General features: G+C 39.8%; 1 protein-coding gene across 6 annotated transcripts in view; it reads right to left on the reverse strand.

Annotated features, from left to right (window-relative positions):
- Znf148 (zinc finger protein 148) overlaps window positions 1–20,019 on the reverse strand; it is a 127,460-nt gene that overhangs the window by 31,321 nt on the left and 76,120 nt on the right. For all 6 annotated transcript variants that reach the window (XM_085685482.2, XM_048454097.3, XM_048454099.3 and 3 more), the window contains exons 5-7: window positions 16,663–16,788; window positions 5,156–5,279; window positions 3,825–3,908 (exon numbers count right to left, since the gene is read on the reverse strand). In XM_085685482.2, coding sequence (XP_085541608.1) covers window positions 3,825–3,908; window positions 5,156–5,279; window positions 16,663–16,788 — 334 coding nt within the window. The remainder of the gene's footprint in view (window positions 1–3,824; window positions 3,909–5,155; window positions 5,280–16,662; window positions 16,789–20,019) is intronic.

A 20,019-nucleotide genomic window follows, 5' to 3' on the forward strand; every position in this document is an offset into this window, starting at 1 on the left:
ACAAGCTCAATATGAGGAATAGGCTTAAGTGATAACCAGTCCAGGGCAGGTTAAAATGTTTGAAATAGAAAAGCAAATCTATCGAAGTGTCTGTCAAATCAGCCAAGCCAGTAACATTTTTATTCATGTTGCAAATGGAGAAATGGGAAAGGCAGTGAGGGACTAGGAGGAGCAATGTAAGGAGGGCTACCAGGATGCCAAAGGCTGCAAAGAGAAAGGAGTCTTGAAAGACCAATGGTTCAGAACCAGACTTGGTGGCACATGTCTTTAATTCCAGCACTCTAGAGGCAGAGGTAAGTGAATCTTTGAGTTCAAGTCCAGTCTGGTCTACAAAACACAAACTGAGTTCCAAGACAGTCAGGGCTACACAGAGAAACCCTGTCTCCACAAACAAATAAAAACTGACGGTTCACCTCACTGCACTACCTCACATCAGCTGACCTCGGGTAACTCATTCCTTGTTCAACAGTTGAAAAGCACACAAGTATATGTCATAGTTTTTGTAAACTTCACACAAACCTAAACGTAACTAACTGGTAAGAGGGAATCTCACCTGAGGACCTACCTCATTTAACTGACCTGTGGGCACTTCCTTGACTGCTGACTGAGCCTGGAGGGTCTAGCCCACTGTGGGCAGTGCCAGCCTTGGGCAGGTGTGGGCTGTATAAGAAAGTGGCTGAACAAGCCCGAGGAAACAAGCCAGTAAACATCATTCCTTCATGGTCTCTGCAGCAGTTCCTGACTCCAGGTTTCTGCCTTAAGCTACTGGCCTAACCTCCCTTGATGATGGCCTGCAACCTATAGAGTTAAATAAACTTATTCCTCCCCAAATCACTTTTGACCGTAGTGCTTATTACAGCCAACAGAAAGCAGAGCAGAACATTAGAGCAGAAAGTATTTTTCTTATGTGTTCCAAAATAGGCAATTTGATTTGAAGACAAAGTATTTTTCTGTCTTTAAATGTTTTTAAAACATTTAAACAAAAGGAACTGAACACTAACTAAAGAAGGGAAATTGATTCCCCTTTTATTAATTCCTGATAGGAAATGTGATGGGGGGCTGGCAAAGGGAAAGACAATGGAACAAAGCAGAGTCTTCAAAAGGAACTTCTGGAGCTGGAGAGCTGACTCAGTGGGTGTTTGCAGGTCAAGCCTGGAAAACTGAGTTCAGACTACCCAAACCACACAAAAGCCAGATGCGGCAGTACACATCTGTAATCCCTGGCCTCCTACCGCAAGACGGGCAGGGGAACAATAGCCTGGGACAGAAAGCACAGCGGCAGAAATAAAAGAAAGCTGCCCCAAAACAAGATGGAACACTAGAAAGCAACTCTGGAAAGTTGTTCTCTAATGTCTAGGTATGTACTGTAGCACATGTGTGGAGAGAGAGACAGAAAGGGAGGGAGGAAGAAGGAGGGAAAGGAGGGAGGGGGAGAGAGGGAGGGAGGGGGAGAGAGGGAAGGAGGGTGGGCGGGCGAGCTCTGAGCAGGAATCCTAGCGACTCTGCCTCGCTGTGATTCCTCTGGAGTTCTTATGTTCTTCTAAGCTGTTTTTGTAACATGAGGACTCTGGCCTTTGCTTTCCCTTCCTTTCAGATGTTACTAAGCATACAGAGAAGCTAGGTCATAACTGGCTGAGTGACAGGAAGAAAAACTCAAAAAGCCCAAAGCTGTATTTCTACTTCCTGGCTCGTTTTGCTAAGTGATTGCATCTTGGTCTCCGGTGACAGAGCCTGAGCTGTAGTCTGGACAACATTTACTAGACTGCAGAAAGTTAAGGAAGTCCTCACTTCTCTTCATGTCCCACTACGTTCTGACTGACAAAATGGGGATACTAATCTCCCTGCCTTTCAACACCCATGTGAGGACTAGATGATGGCACCTGGTGTTCAGTGAATTCTCAATAAACTGCTCATCATACTCAAATCCAAAATGCACCCCAGCATAGTACAGGTGTTTTCAATTAGTAATCTGACTTAGTTTTAATAGTGAATGTAACACACTTTCGAATGATCTGGTAGGTCTGTGAGCGTGTCTGTGGGGGAACTGTCTTAACTACATTAACTGCTGTGATAAGACCCAGCCTAAAGTGAGGAGCTCCGTTCCGTGAGGATCCTAGAGAAGAGTGTGAACCAGCATGTATGCACTCGTTCTCTCTGCTGCCTTGTCTTGCTTAGGAAGGATGCAGCCTGGAACTTTAAGCTAGAATAAATGCTTTTCCCCTACGTTGTTCTGTCAGGAATAAAACTAGGACAGGACAGAGCTATTACATACAAGACTGTGAGTAGGGCCTTAAGAGTTCACCGCTGTGAACATGCCAACTGACAGAAGAATAAACATGTCTCATTTTTCAGATTCCATTCATCCATTCATTCATATACACAGATTTTTAACTTGGCCTCAGTGGCTTTTCTAAGGCTTCCCCTGAATAACTCAAGAAACCTACAACAATTAATTATGTTATGCTTATTTATATGTCTCTTATCTCCAAAACAAAAGAAAACAGAGGGCCCTTCCATACAGTCTGTGTATACCTAGTCCCTGAAAAACATTGGAGGATCCACCACTAGTTAAATAAATCATCAAAATCTAACAAACACATGAAAATATTTAAGTACTTTCACTTTTTATCCGATGGTTTCATTACTGCATTGAAATTTCAATTTAACTATTAAGTCACATAAAAATCTGCACACTTTCTTTACTGTATATATGAAAGTGATATACAAAACAGTATTTTAAAGAGTAGAACATCCAACCAGGCATGCATGGTGGCTCACTGATAATACAGTACTCAGGAGGCTGAGGCATAAGGACAGACTTGAGATCCAGGCCATCTTAGACACAGAGCAAGACCCTGTCTCAAAATGAAACTACAAACGCAGACAGACACGCTGTACAGTTGCTGTGTTGCAGCACAACAGCCACTTCAGGCTTCTTTCTGGTGGTAACAGAGATGCAGGGAAGTTACTGACAATGAAGGCTGTTTCTACTGGGCAGAGTGTGTCAAAGGACCCCAGTTCACAAATTCTGCATGCACTATGAAACTACACCTAAATAACAGTGGGGCAGGTACTTAACTGAGTAGTAATCCAGAGAAAGCTAAAGAACTTAATCTTTTCATTGTTAGTATATTTTCATCATCATTCTCAATTCCATTGAAATATAAAACTCTACAGACATACCAACTTTGCGCTGCGCACGCTCTCTAGTCCCCCAAAAACTTTTAATCAATTTCAAAGAAACATCTTTTACAATGCTTAGAGATATCAAAGGAGAAAAGCCAACAGTCTACCAAATCAAGTCACTTATAAAACTTGGTTTTACATTTATTAAAAAAAATACATTTGCTTTAAAATGAGTCTTAAAATTTTAACACAAACTAAAAAGTGATCTTCCAAAATACTTGTTTGTAAATCATTAACACTGATGGAGACACTGGCAGTTGTCACTTTCTTGACATAGTAAGCCATATAGAGGACAGACATGAAGGGGCAACATACAGTGTTCCAAACCACTCAACTGTCCACAAGCTAATTGGTGTGAGTGATTTTACTTAGCTCAAGAAACAGTTACTTCAGGAACATTTCCTCCTCATATTTAATTTACGTTATTATGAAACTATTTCAAAGGAATTCATTGGGACAGAACATTAAAGCCTAGATCTAACAATACTGCTTTACCAAGAGAAAAAAAGGGCAGCTGAAATTTCTGGTTTTAAGCAAAAAGAATGACTAGGGTGGTAAAGGCCATGAGCCTTATTGGGCACCTTCCCTCCCTCCGTCTGATGGGATGCCAGCGATCTTAGGGAGGACGCAGCACTCACCGGTATGGATCTTCTCGTGTCTCTGAAGCAGGTACTTCTGAATGAAACGCATGTCACACTGACTACATTGAAACGGTTTTTCGCCTTAAAATAATTTGACATCCATACATTAGTTAACGAATAAAACAACATTTTAAGTCACTACTTCTGAGGATAAGTCTTAGAAGCCCAAATTTTGGAAAATTCTAAAACACCATAAAATTAAAAAAAAAAACCAAAAAAAACCATTTTTCATTAACAGTTTTATTTTCTCTCAAAAATTTCCTACAGGATTTAAAATTTTACATTTCATAATCATATAAAAATAAAACCTGACTTACATCCTTCTAATAAAAAAAAGAGTCTAGTAAAAAAAAAAGAAAATGAAAGGTATACAAAAGTTAAGAAAGCACTCTCTAGGACACCTCAGGTTACCTCCTCTTCCTTATCTGAAGTCATGCCTGCCCTGTTCTCTGGGACTGACCATCCCCATCCCTCTTTGCCCTTTTACCTATTTTCTTCACAAAGTTCACAAGTGTATAAACACACTTGAGAGAAACCCATGCTTGGAAACACTCCCTCTCTGCTGAAATCCAGCTTCATTTCAGAGTGTTGGTGGTCTGTTCTACCAGAAAGCCTTGCTTCAATGTTGCAATGCTCCTTGACAACCTCCCACCACACCTCACAAGAGCAGTCTCAAGTCTCAAATGCCTTCCCACCCACTGTGGCCAGACCTTTACAGAGGTGATTCCTGGTGTTCGCTCCGCAGAACCTTCCCCACACACTCTGTCTCTGAGGGTATGGCACTCCTAACAGCCTCCTTGCATCTCCTTTCCTTGGGCTTCTGGCCATCACCGCATTGTCCTGGTCCTTCAACTCTCCCTCACTGCCCTCTCCTTTACCCACCAAGTCATCTAACATTTCCAGCAGCTTCTCAATCTTCAGTCCTATTTTCAACAATTTCACAATTTTTAACTTCTACTTTTGTTAGCTATCATTTCTAATATCTGATTTCCTGTGCTGGTCCTGTGCTGTCCTGGCATAGAAAGAGGAGGGTGACAGGTTCTTAATACATTCTTAAGCACTTTCTCTAGTTAAATAGAGTGCTTTAAGCCAAGTAAGTACCCAATTAAGACTATTAAATGTGTGTATATATAAATATAAATATATATATATATGCTTTTTATCTTCTTATTTTAAGTCTTTCTTGCTTTCCTCCTGATAATTTGTCTACAAATTCTGATTGACAATGCCAAGTTAGCTAGGTTCTTAAGACTGGATGATATTTATACGAAGATAAAAATAACAATGATAATAATTTTAATGGCCACAAGCCCACTTTTGTTCAATACCTGTATGAATGAAGACATGTCTCTGTAAGTGATAGTTCGTTCTAAAGGCAGCATTGCAGTGCTCACAAACGTGAGATTTAGGGGTTTTCAAACCAAGTGATCCATCCTCATTTATTGTAAGGATCTAGTTTAAAAAAAAGGCAAAAACAAAAGAAAGTTTTTAAAATGTAAATAAATACTACGTTTTAAAAGGACAATATAAGCAATGGTCACTGGAGCTTGTAAATTCTTCAGAAATAATCTGGAAACGATTATTAGAATAGTGGCACCTTTAAAGCAGGAAAGTACGGTGTACTTAGATTGGGGAAAGGCAGTATAAACCCTGGAAGCACTCTGCCACCTCCGTGGTCCTGCTTACGGCCACCGGAGCCCGAGTGCTCCTGTAAGGGGCTGCTAGGATGAGCACAGTTACATTTTCAATTTCAAATTCTCTGGCATGCAGAGAGAAAAGTCAGGTATCAATCAATTACTGAGAATGGCTAAAGCACAGAAAACCAATACAACTTAATTCTATGTGGTTGTAAATAGAGAAATTCTATCTACATGAATAAAATAAACATCAGGAATGGTTTAACACAAAAAAGTTCAGAACCCATTGCATAATTTTTTATACAAAAGGACACTATCTATAGAGACAGCATCTAAACATTATCTATCTAAATATACAGTGTTCATGTGTATACATGAACATACACTTATTTGTATATGTTTAATATACTACATAATAAAAAGGATGATAAACTAAGCACATAAAATAATGGATATACTGTACAGACTTAAAACATTTTTTGAGTCAGGTAAGAGTTTACCTGTTATTATTTTCTTATTTTTTAAAAACGAGAAAATGAAGTTTCCCAGTACTTTGTCTCATCTAGCACCTCTAAAGTACTGTAGAGCTAGCACTGCTGAACATGTCCTAAAATACTCATCAGATAAACCAGTGAGAAGACAGGAGAAAAGAAACCAGTTTAACCACCCTGAGTATCTTGCAATTAAGAACACTGTGAGTATGGGCTGGACAGTTACCAATAAAAGCTCACCTTCACTCTCGTGAATCCTACCTTAACAACAACTTACTCAGCGTGAGCATTTTATCCCATTAGACACATAGCAGAGTGATAAGAAAAAGTGATTCCTTTTATCATTACTGAAGAGTGAGGGAAGGTGGCAGAATATGATGTGAAGAAGCATAGAAAACTAAAAGAGAATGTCAGATGTCATGGAGCTCAGGAGCCTGAAGCAGGAGGACAGAGAGTCCAAGGGCTACATAGCAAGAACCTGAGGACGAAAAGAGGGAAAGACGGGACCAGATCAGGAGGCATGAGCCAGAGTGGGAAACAACTGTGGAGATGAAAGCCTACAGAAAGTAAACTAAGATTAGTGGCGCACTAACCCAGCACTCAGAATGCCGATGCGAGTGGATCTCTCTGAGTCCAAGGCCAGCCTGGTCTTCATAGAGAGTTCCAGAACATCCAGGGCTATGTAGAGGGACCCGTGTTACAACGCAACAGTTCACCTCTAACACGAGGGAGGGAGGCAGGAAGGCAGGGAGGCAGGAAGGCAGGAAGGCAACAGATTGTTTAACATAGGAGAGAGAGATCTGGACAGCATCTTAAGAAATACAAAAGGACTGTGGAAACTGACTAGGGCCTACAAACACACAACTATGATCCCTTCTTCAACCTAGAAAAGAGAAGTAGTGAAGGAAAAATGACTTTAATCTTTAGAGTATCTTTTTACTTTGAATTCAGGGAGACAATTCAGCCTATACTATATGCAAATCAATGATAATTAGTATGCAAATTATACAGGGTATTTGGGTTCTGGGCAAATTGCCAATATGGTCAACAATGCTTCAAGTCTATGCACCCAACACATAGAAGGGACACATTTGGCAGGAGACTGGAAGTGGGTGTCACAGCTTCCTGAACAGACAGTGAGAATAAAAGTCTGATTTCTGGCCAGTCAGGTTTCAACTTTTTTCAGTTCCTCTAAGTCACATAATAATAATGTAAATTAACATTGTACAAAAAGAAAATACACAAACACTCTTAAAATAGGATTCAAAATATGCAAAAAATGATGATAAGTATTACATATAATAAATAAGATGATAATACCAGGCTTTCTGCTTCTCACATAAGTTGATAAAAATAAGATCTGAGTGCCAAAAGCCATGGCAGTTCAATGGCTTTCCACAGCACAGCAATGGGGAGAAAAGGTCTTGTAGGCATAACTCTGGCCTATGCTGCATTCTGTGAAGCGGATGTAACCCTTTATGGACAGCTAGGAGTTCTGGGTAATTATTTTCAGCACTGGAAGTCGTCATGCTATCTTCATTCCAGTATTAATTCAAGGCAGAATTACATAGATGAAACAGATACCACTACATTATGGCAAACACACTAAAACCAACCCAGCATATTTATAAGTTCAAGTACAAATATCAAATTCTCAGACATTTTAAATTTAATTTTCTTTTCCTTTGTGAGGCCAGTGTAACACATATTTTTGTTTAGAGGGTTAGAAAAACATCCACCTTGCCACAAACAAACATCAATGGCTTTTCCTATTTGCAATCTGTTCGAAATGTATCCACACGAACTTGCCTGTTTCATTCACTGCTATAATCCCAATGTCCAAACATGGAGTTTGGGGCACAGTGGATTCTGCACCTATCACTGACAGAGTTAGCTGCCTGCTACCCATACCAAATAGCCCTCACAACTTAACACTTCATTCTTTAAACAAAAACAAACAAAATAAAAAGTTTTCTAAAAATGTACTTGTCCATCTAGTGGCCTTCAGATCATCCACTGACTAGGTACCATAGAAAGGAGAGCAATCCAAGACTAAGTGCAGGCATGGAAGAACAGCATACTAATTCTGCCAAACTGTCTTCCTCAGTATACACTTGACTTATCCTTTTTACAAAGATTTTATTTATGTATGTATTTTATGAATGAGTGCTCTATCTGCATGTCTGCCTGCATGCCAGAAGAGGGCATCAGACCCCATTATGGATGGCTGTGAGCTGCCATGTGGTTGCTGGGAACTGAATCAGGTTCTCCACAGCCAGTGCTCTTAACTGCTGTGCCATCTCTCTAGCCAATTTGACTTATTCTTGTTTACACCCTTTCAGGATCTTTTTAAGTTGTGATCCAATGATTTGAGACATTTACCCTAAAGATTAGCTGTCTTGCTTGTTATTAGTAGCAAAAAATATTTTTGATTTGCTTTCCCGCCACTCAACATATGATCACCATTACAGCAGCAGAAGCTGGAGGTTCATGTTTTAATTCCTAGGACGTAGGAGGCAGCAGTTTTTAGTTTTGGTTGGGGATTCTGTTTTGCTGGCAAGCATGTTCAGAGTCCAGAGTTCCAAGCTTGGAATTACAGGTGTGCTCCTTGAAGCTCGACCTCAGAGCAGCAGCTCAAGCTTCCTCCCGTCACCACTGCTTCAGACAATCAGCGCATCACACAGACCGAGCAAGTCAGGCTCCTCTGCCCAGGAGAACAAACTAGCAGTAATGCAAACATCCACCAACTCTTGTGAGTTTCATATTTGTCTAACAGGGTTAAAGTAAGATTTTACAGGAAAAAAAACTGTTTGGTATCTTATGAAATTTCCTAGCTATTCTGTGTCCCTAATCTCATGGTTCACCATGTATTTTTATTTTGAGACAAATTTATTTCTAGCTAGAACCACATATACTTATTTATATATTTATTACATACATGCACATGGAGAGTGGGAGGGGCCTTAGGAGTGAGGAGGGCTCTCTTAGTAATACACTTCTTTTTACCAAGCAAAGGTCTAAACTCCGCTTATTCAATTGAGAGACCTCACTCCGGGATCAATCACACTCCTCCATGAGAAAAGGTTCTTCTCAAAAGACAAGCATGGCTTTTCACACTGTATGTGCATACTACTAAAATCATCCATTCATATTTTAATCTAATGACTATGGACTTATGACACCTTTCAACATTAACTGACATCAGTGTTTAAGCCACTCAAACCCAAGAGAACTTAGAAATGATCTAAACCAACGGTTCTTAACTTGTGGGTCACAACCCCTTTTGCAGGGGTTGTATATCAGATATCCTGCATATTAGAAATTTGCATTACAATCATAACTGGAGCAAAATTACAGTTATGAAGTAGCAATGAAATTTTATAGCTGGGGGTCACCACAACATAAGGAACTGTATTAAGCGGTCACAGCATTAGAAAGGTTGAGAACCACTGATTTAAACCCTCACCAATTATGAGTTGTAAATTATTAAACTTACAACTGAGGGTGTGAAAGGTACTTTCAAGATTTTCTTCCTGCCAGGCAGTGGTGGCCCAAGCCTTTAAGCCTAGCACTCAGGAGGCAGAGGTAGGTGGATCTCTGAGTTCAAGGCCAGCCTGGTCTACAGAGTGAGTGCCAGGGCTACACCAAAAAGCCCTGTCTTGAACCCCCTGCCAAAAAGAATTTTCTTCCTTCTCTGAAACAATGGCAGAGTAAAAGTTATCTGATTAAGCTGGTCAGAGCTAGTCCCTCACATTCACAATCTCCTTCTTCAGGATTTTATGTCTCTACACCACATTTTACTTATTAGCAAATTTCATTTTCAAATAGTAAGCTTTACCAGTGTCAGAATATGAAACTCACTATGTTATAAGAATGGACTCTGACTCATATTTGTCATACTGGTCTTGAGAGTTTAAAAGACTTGTATATGGGGGGGGGGGTGTCAGTTTGCTCCGTCTATCATATGGGTCCTGACAGTCACACCATCTCACTGACCACTGATCTTAGAAAAGATCATGTTTGTTTTTTTTTTTTTTTTTTTGAAAAACACTCATGTTTCCCGAGTGCAGACAAGCAGGTGAGAACCTCTAAAAGATGGCCTCTTCTCACTATTAGAATCTTCTTAATGGTTCACCTCTATGGAAAACAATTTCTCCACAATGCAGTCACTCTTTGGGGAAAACCAGATTAATGGATTATTAGTATGCTACGTTTCTAATTTTCTTCCTTCATTTTCTTATTAGCATTATGTTTGCTTTCCTATTTTCATTTCTAGTCTCAGTTAATCTTCAAAGACAGTTCTTCCAAAAACCAACGAGACATGGAAAAGAGAGTGTGACAAATGTCTAACACACCCATTCTGCTTCTTTTAAAATATTTTTTTCAGATGGGTTTAATCCCAGCACTTGGGAGGAAGAGGCAGGTGGATCTTTGTGCGTTCAAGGCCAGACTGGTTTACAGAGTGAGTTCTAGAACAGCTAGAACTACACAGAGAAACTGTGTCTCAAAAAAAACAAAATAATAATAATACATACTTTTTTCTCATTTAACAATCATTTTCTTAAATCTTTTTGATCCCCAAATCTCAACTCTCTTCCCGGACCAATGGCATATACTAAACTGCTGGGAGATGACCACATGGTTTATAACCCATGTGTGCAACATGCCCATCCTTCAGGAGTTCAGCACCACTCTAAACAATCAGTTTCTACTCAGATTTCCTAAAGGGCTCTAAAACAACCCACTTCCTTTCCTTAGCTCCTGTCAAGGGACTGCACACTCAAATTATTTGTTAAATTAAAAGGAGAAATACAAAAGAATAGATGTAATTAAAATTATGCTGCTTTTTCTTAGTTGATTACTAAAGGGTTTGAAAAGCCTAGCAATTGTCTATACTACCTGATTACAAGAATATTAAACTTTATTAAAAAGCTTCGTAGAATTCATGAATGTTAAGGAAATAATAACAAAATTCTTTTGAGCTGGAAAACGTCTCGTAAAGATAATAAAAGTCTAATGGCAATACTTCATTCATCAAGATTTAAGGGTCTTCAGCTTACATGTACATCATAATCACCTAGTATTCTTTTCACGTATATATACATACATCCCCACTCCTGCCCCCCACCCCCCGCAAGTAAGAGTCTTCACAGATGGAGCCTAGATGTCTGTACCTGGAAAATGTACCACAAGCAAGCAACAGAGCCTGGGAGGTGGGGTGTTCAATCACTGACACAATACACTGAGACTGGGTTACACTGACAGACTCCACAGGCTTCTAACAACTCTAGCTATCTGTAATACAGAACAATGGCAGATTCAAAGTGAGGCTGAGTAGCCCACAGGTTCAGCAATGTAATGAGTGGCCTGTCCTTAAGGAATGAGACAGTGAAGCAAGCAGAAGCATTTCCAAAGTCCAATGCTCAAGTCTCCACCGTGAGGGGAAGAACAGTCTCCTCACACAGCTCTTTCACTATATATGTGATTTCAAAGGTTTATTTACATCAGCACTGAGACACCAGAGGGTGATTTATGACTAAATGTACTATTTTGGTAAAAAATGAAATATCTGTGGTTGGGGCATAGCAGGTACTTCCAGTAGGGCACCTATCTGGCATGCATGAGGCTCTGGGTTCTAACCCAATCTACTTCAATAAAAGCCCCCACCCAAAAGAGAATCTGACATTTGAAAGAGAAAGTGACTACAGTTTCCTCTATTTTCATAAACAGATTATTTCACAATGGAGAAAATCCCTTAACCTAGATACTAGTCCTCAACCCAGTTACAAAGCATTTCATCTACTTTAAGATGACAAAGGTTCCCAGCGTAACTACTGCTTGCTGTCTGCAGCAGCTGATGATGGCGGAGCAATGTGCCAGCCAGCACAGCTAACCTGACGAGAGCTCTGATATGTTCACCAGATCCCATCTGACACAATGACAGCATATGCTACAGACACTGGTGACGGGCAGACCAAGGTTTGGAAAAAGTTATGAAGGAGACTAGCCCTCTAAAGATAATAAATTCTAGTTCTCACACCATCTACTACGTATTATTTCTAAACATTCACCCTCTGACAACTTTCCCCAAAGTCATAAACACTTTCTTAGCATACACAACATCTTGAACTTTAAGAAATTTAAAAATTGTAAAAAAAAAAACTTCAATCAATGCATTGATTTATAAACTATAAACTCAAGATAAACTTGTCTGGCTTCATGTGAAAATGGTAGAATAAGTTACTTATATAAAATATCTGAACTATGGCACTAACACACTTTGGAAGAGATTGGAAACAACTAGGTTTACACTTCAAAGTTCTAACACTTCAGACACAAAGAAATCACTCATCTAGAAAACTGCAGATCAATGTTAAAAGTAGCCACACTGTTCTGTCTACTACATGTAACATATAAGAACATTTTTTTTTTTTTTTTGGTTTTTGTCCTTTTTTAAGACAGGGTCTCTACACAGTTCTAGCTATCCTGGAACTCACTCTGTAGACCAAGCTGCCTTGAACATACAGAGATCCTCCTGTCTCTGCCTCCCAAGTGCTAGGATTAGAAGCATATGCAACCACTTCCTGCTGTTAACAATTTTTTTGAAACAGGATGTTTTTGTGTGTGTGTATCCCTGGCTGTCTCGAACTCACAGAGATCTGCCTGTCTCTATGTCATGAGTGATGGAATTAAATGTGTGCGCCACCACCGCTCGGCTGCCGTAAACAATTTTAAAGTAACTATTTTTGTTATTCTCACTTATGTCTGCTCTGTACTATTTACAGTACTTCACTGTTCTAAGATCTCCCTAAAAGGACTGTCCTGAAATGCTGTCCTGTGTATACTGCACTTAGAACAGGTTGTCTCTCATCTGGCTACAACACTGATCAGGACAAAATACCTTGGTGGTGCTTTTAGAAATTGTCAAAAAACTGACTTAGACAAACAAAACTCTGCATACACAATGTGTTTTGAGAAATGCCTCATATAACTCATGCGAATATAACTCAGAAGTAAAGCACCTGTCTACCACAGATTAGGCACTGGGTGTGAACCTCAGCATCCTCTTCACACCCACCAAAGGCCTAGACAGCACATCACAAAAGGTTCTGGGTAATCCTCTACTGGATAGTAATAATGTGGACTTCAGTGAGAATCTCAGAAGGCATTCACCTGGGACTGCTGAAGGGTTAAGTGGTTAAGAACTTGCACCATTCTTGCAGAGGGCCTGGGTTTGACTCCCAGTTGTGAGCAGGCAGCCTACAAAGCAACCACTCATCTGGGACACTGCAAATCAATTAGCCACACTTTTTTTGCCCACTATATGTAACAAGCAGGCAGCTCACAACTACCTGTAACTCCAGTGGCAGGAAATCTAATAACCTTTGGTGCTGGGGAGATGGCTTAGAGGTTAAGAGCACTTAGCTGTTCTTCCAGGGGTCCTGAGTTTAATTCCCAGCAACCACATGGTGGCTCACAACTAACCATCTATAGTGGGATCTGATGTCCTCTTTCTGGCATACAGTCACATATGTAGATGGAGTACTCATATACATAAAATATCTTTAATAAAAAAAATCTAATATCCTTTTCTGTCCTCCAAGAGTAACAGCATTCATAAGCGCACGCACACATACACACACAATCAAAATATAACTGCCAAGTGTGATAGTACACGCCAGCACTTGGGAGGCAGAGGCAGGTGGATCTCCGAGTTTGAGGCCCGTCTGAACTAGAAAGTAAGTTTCAGGACAGCCAAGTTTGTTACAGAAAACCCTCAACAAAAAAACCACAACAATAATAATAACAATAACAACAACAACAGCAGCAACAGGCTGGAGAGATGGTTCAGTAGTTCACAACACTTGTTGCTCTTGCAAAGGACCTGGGTTTGGTTCCCAGCACCCACACGGCTCACAACCATCCATAACTCCAGTCCCAGGGGAAGATCCAATACAGATACCAGGCATGTATGTAATGCATATACATACACTGAGGCAAAATACTCCTATAAATAAAACATAAAAATTTTATAAAATTAAAACAATGAAAGTAAATCCTTAAAAAAAGAAAAGAATTAAACTACAGACTAGCACCAGAAAAACATGGTAATAAAATATCTAGGAAAATATACAGCTTAGCACATATACAATTTAAAATCTTCCAGAGGACCCAGATTCAGTTCTTAATGCTCACATGGTGGACACAATCACCTGTAACTACAGGTCCACAGCAGCTCTAAAGCCTCTGCAGGCACCAGGCATTCATGTGATGTATAGATATACATGCAAGCAAAACACTCATATGTATACAATAAAAAATAGATAAATCTTAAATTCTCAAAACAGAGTCCCCATATGTAAACAAGTGAGCACAAAGTAGAACAATCAACTATTATTGCAGTTTTAGAAGTTAACTTTTCACAAACCCTGAAATTACTCTGAGGAATTTGATTTATTGATGTAAAGAACAGTAACAATAAAAACAAATTACAATCACTGAGAAAAACAAGAAAGGGGATCGGGGAGAAAAAGGATTCCATAAAATGAAATATGACATGTCAAACAAATAAGAAATATGAATTCAGTGTGACCCAAAACAAAGAAATATGATTCCAACACAGAGTGACTTCATGGTAAGCTAAAGAGGTCAAGTCTGACCCCGCCCCGTGCTCTCGGGAGTGCAGGGAGCACCAGCCACATCCACCCCATGGAGATATAACTTGAACAGTGATGGAAATCAAGCGTATACCCTCTGATTCTATAACACAATGGTAAATGTACAGCATTGGCTCAAAATGGAGATGAAAAGAATACAACAACACAGCAATGCTCAAGGAAACAATCGTTAATTATAACATGAGCTGGTCAAAGTAAGACAGTACATAGCTAAGAAAAATGTTTACAAAACTTTACGGAGCTGAGAATATAGCTCAATGGTATAATTCTTGCCCAGGATAAGAAGGACGTGTGTGTGTGTGTGTGTGTGTGTGTGTGTGTGTGTGTGTGTGTGTGTGTGTGATCCCTAGCACTATAAAAACAAAAGACTACTGTTGTTAACTTTTAGTACAAAAATAGATTAAACAGACTGTACAGTTGAAAAATCAGAAAATTACATTTATAAAAATTCACTAAATTTTGAAAACAGAAATATGGCAGAGAGTCAAAATCTGTTAGAAATATAACTTTAGGGGCTGGAGAGATGACTCAGAGGTTAGGAGCACTGACTGATCTTCCAGAGGTCCTGAGTTCAATTTCACAATCATCTGTAATGAGATCTGGTACCCTCTTCTGGTGTGCAGGCATAAACACAAACTGAACACTGTATACTAAATAAATAAAATCTTTTTTTTAAAAAAAAGAAATAGAACTCAATGATTTTATACTGTAATTTTTAAACTTTGATACACTAGGCATATGTTCTATATCCCTAAAACAGCAGCAAGAGGTGCGCTAACAACGGGAAATGAGAGGAGCAGTTCCCATCTCCACAGTGTAAACAACCCCACAATGGTTAATGCTAATAGCTAACAATGCCATTATCAACTGACTCACAAAACTGCTAAACTTTAGCAATCTGCTCTTGCAACCCAGTACTGGTTGCTCTAGCCCATTACAGCATATAATTGTACATGATAATGATTATGACTTTTAATAAAAATTTAAATAAAAATTACAGTAAGTAGCCACCCTGCTACTGAATCAGCATTGTAATTCATGCTAGCAATCAGTAGGTAGAGGTAGGAAGATTCCAAGTTCAAAGCCAGCTTAGTCCAGGTCATACTGAGACCCTGCTTGAAAAAAAAAAACATATTATAATATATGATATTTAAATGGGGAACTAATGATGTAGCTCAGGATGCAAAGCACTTGTGCAGCATGCATCAAACCCTGGGTTCAGTACCCAGCACTGACTAACACTATGCATGGTGACACACTCCTATGTAATCCTAGCACTTAAGAAGTAGAGGCAGGAGAATCAGAAACACAAAGTCATTCTTGGCCATAAATTAAGTTCAATGCTAGCTTTGGATATATAAGATCTTGTTTTTAAAAAGGGGATGGAGGAGTAGCTTCTTTACTATATAGGGTAAAAGCATGGGAGAAGTAACTGAAGATGAATGGTCAATGCTACATACTAGGGAACATCAAGACATTGCCACTGCAAGAGTAAAAAACATAAAAGCAGACCAACTCCTAAAAGTATTTATTACCAACCCATTCCTTGAGCCACAAAATATTAAGGGTTCATTTAGCCTCCCTTCAGACCCTTTGATACAGCTGTGATAAAATAGGTCTCTGCCCTCAGGGAGCGTACATTCTATTAAAGGTATCTATGATGAATAATCAGAGTAAACTTTCACAAAACATTAACACTTGTATTAATTATGAACAACAAGTAAGAACCTATATATCATGTAGGTTTTTAAATACAAGGGACATATGGAAACACAGAAGTTCACTTTCAGAAAAAAGGGATACGGGTGGGAGAAAGAGAGAAATTAAAAATCACGGCCCACCACATCTCCACAGGTACGTATCTCTCTTCTCTATCCCTCCTGCAGAAGCTGGTATAGCACACCAACTGTACTAAACCATGTTAAGACTTCTGCATCTGGCTTAAAGTCCAAATAGGTTCCTGCCCGCAAGATAATCCAACAGTTTAAAATTAAAAGGTTAGTGACCAGACCTTAACACATTCTCTTACTTTTGCAGGAGAGCGTTGTTTCCGCTTCTTCTTTTTCTGTAAGTCTACTGGCTCTCTGACTTGTTTTTTGTCTCTCATCAGTTGCTCAGATACATCAGTAAAAGTAATTTCCTGCTTTACACTTATCTGTTTAAAAAAAACAAAGCTGATTTTAGAAATGCATAAAGTCCAATGTGCATTGTGCAGAAGTACAGCTTCTAACAAAATAACCTGAGGGGTATTTTGGGGGATGCTCGGGACATTACCCACAGGGCAGACAGAATTAAAACTTGAGGATGGGTTCCAAGTAGGCTCTGCCTACTCATTCTATACTTCTTAAGTTGTTTGAATTTAGGCAAAAAGGTTTACTGCTACTAACTCCTTGTCACCTGTCCCTTCTCCCTACACACGGGAACCAAATCAAACCAACCAGGACAAAGTCCACTCTGTTAGAGTCCACAATGTTAGAGAAAAACTGTTCAGAGACAAGGGGTGTGGGGGTGGGTATAAGAACTGAAATGGTACAGTAACACATGCCTGTAGTTCCAACACTTGGGAGGCTAAAGGGAAAGAATCATGAGGTTGAGGCACACCAGGCCACACAGCAAAACCTTGTCTTAAAATCAGTAACAAAACCAAAGTCACTTGGGTTAACCCTTGTAAGTGTAACTAAGCCAGGAAGTTATAGAGAAATGGACCTTATGCATGGTTACCTGACACTAAATTCTGTTCACTAGAATTCATACTCATGCTTGTAACAAGTGTGGCTCCCAATAGAAATGACTCCTATTTTCAGACACAAACACCCTGTTGTTTACCTATGTGTTCTGTCATTAGGGTCTGCCCTTTCATACATACTGCTTATCATTCGCCCAGGCAACCAGACAGATTAGACTAGCTGATGTCCTCGTTATCTCAAGACTGAGGGTATCCATACACAAGGGAGGACTGCAGCAGGCACTTTGAAACCACCTATGCCAAAAAGTGCCAACTCCTCACTTTGGCTTCGAAGTGACTAAATTCAGGATAAAAGCCTGGTTCTACTTTGATCTTGTTTGTCGCCTTTACTTTTGGAGTATCTGTGTAATCTGTCTCATCTTCTGAATGGTCGATGGCATAGATAAATCATTGTCCTTAGCCTTTCTTCTATGTCACCGTGGATGCCCAGGACAGCATATCCTCAGAGGACAGAGTCCCCTGGAGCTGAAGCAATCCTATCCTCATAACCACCCCATCCCTGTAAGCAAGAAACTTCTTCAAGACCAAGTAGAGCTAAGACAATGATGGGAGAATTGTACCACGACAGAACTGCTGATCTTTAATTTCCTCTTTGCCCTACATGGATTCTTCTAACTCTAAAGTTCTGGGCAGTGCTCAAAACACGAGGCTTAGGTTTGGACCTCTGTACATCTTTCTACCCAGGGTGTGCACACTGAATAAAACCTCCCTACTTTCTGTTTGTCATGCTTAAATAAAAGTCTTTTGTGACCACCTACCCCGAAACTGTATTTCCATCTTTTGTTGACCTACATAGAGTGGCTGTGCATATGTGCAAACTATGCAGAGTGCTAAAGAACTAATAGGCTGCTGAGAAACAAAAACAGAGCATATGAAGCTAAGAAACTTCACTGAACCAGAGGGAAAAAAGAGATGAATGAGGTCTTGGACAGGGATGTTTGTAAGACCTAACAGTGTACAGTGGAGGTCAGTAACTCCAACTTCATTGTCACACTAAGGAACTAACTGAGGTTACAACACAAAGAGAGGTTAGGTTCCAACAAGTCAATACAACATCGGGAACTTATGTCTACATTTACATCTTGATGTCTTTTTTAATAAAACAGTATAAAATTCTAAAAACTGATCATATCAAGAGAAAACTAAATCAAATGATGAAAACAATGTTTTCATGTTCAACATTTGTTTCCCCTTCCTAAGCTCAACATTTTTACAGACTAGTAGCCACTTTCTTCCTAGCCTTTTCAACAAATCATTACCAAATATGTAACTATGAAAATGTATATAGTTTTACCCAAGAAATAATGTTTACTACATAATAATCAGAAAAACAGAGACCAGGAGATATATTATGTCAACACTGTTGTCCTGTCTTCAAATCTTGGTTCCAGAATTGCTTGTCTTTAACACACACTCCATTCTCATCAGACTGAGGATGCTCAGTCAACTCCCTCTTCACCATAACCTTTTAAATTTCTCCTTAAAATGAAAACAAATTTTCTGAAATTATGTTGTAAAATACAGCAAAAGTCTCTGAAAATCATCCAAGTAAACAAAAGGTGCTAATGATTTAAGTGTTCTGACAAGAACAAGGTACCTCTCACTGCCCATGAGACCATTCAAACACTGGTCCCAAGAAATTGCTATTTCCCCAGGAATCTCATGCTAGGGAAGGGGACAGCCAAAGCGCAAGCCAGCTGGGAGCGGGGAGGAGGGAGGCAGCAGGGGGAAGATGGTTTCCTGGGAAAGGGTTTCACACAATTTTGACAAAAGGCCAGTGCACCTCAGACTCTGCCCTGGCAAGGACAGGCCAATGCCGGGCAGGAGTACACCATGACCATGACTGCCTTGTCATGCCGTTATGCTCTTGTTCTCTGTTCAAACCGAAACTGCTAAGAACCCCAACGATGAACCTGCAAGTCATACTCTCTCAGATCCTCCTCTTAGTATGAGGATAACAACCAACTTTCCTTTCTGGGCTTTTCACTGCTACTTCTGTTAGCTGGTGTGCTGTGGACAGGAGACTGAGCCTAGCTGTTAGGGCCACCAAGGCTCAGGCTTGTGCCCCCAAAACAACAGACAGCATGACTATATTTGCAAAAAAAACTGCAAACCTATGGTACCAAAGACTAAGACCACCTTACAGACTAACAGTGTAAACTAGAAGACATGTGGCTGTTAGGGATTGTGAGCACAATACTTAAGTTCTTTGAACCAGGGGTTTCAAACAGAATGACAAAATAAAGAAATGGAAGCGATCATGAATTCCTGGAATGAAGAACTGTGAAATCACAAGCCAACAAGCAAATTATTACTTAGCTGATAATTCTATTAGGCTACAGAACAAGGGGCTATTTGAAGACAGCACAGAATGGTAAAAATCACACCTCACTTCTGAGGCTCACTGAAATACACGCACATATTCAGGCTGGGCACACAACGAACAGAGTAGGAGACAGAAAGCAGCTGTGGGATTGCTCCAGTTTCACAGGGTTGAAAAGGCAATCCAAACATTTTTCAGCTTATAAATTGAAGGAAAAAAACCATGATAATGCAGCAATATGAAACAGGAACTCACAGGGTGTGTGGTCTTTAATCCCAGATTTGGGGAAGAAGAGGCAGGCAGATCTCTGTGAGTTC

Source organism: Myodes glareolus, chromosome 2 (genome assembly GCF_982192425.1).
Source record: "Myodes glareolus chromosome 2, mMyoGla1.1, whole genome shotgun sequence".
NCBI classification, from domain to species: Eukaryota; Metazoa; Chordata; class Mammalia; order Rodentia; family Cricetidae; genus Myodes; species Myodes glareolus.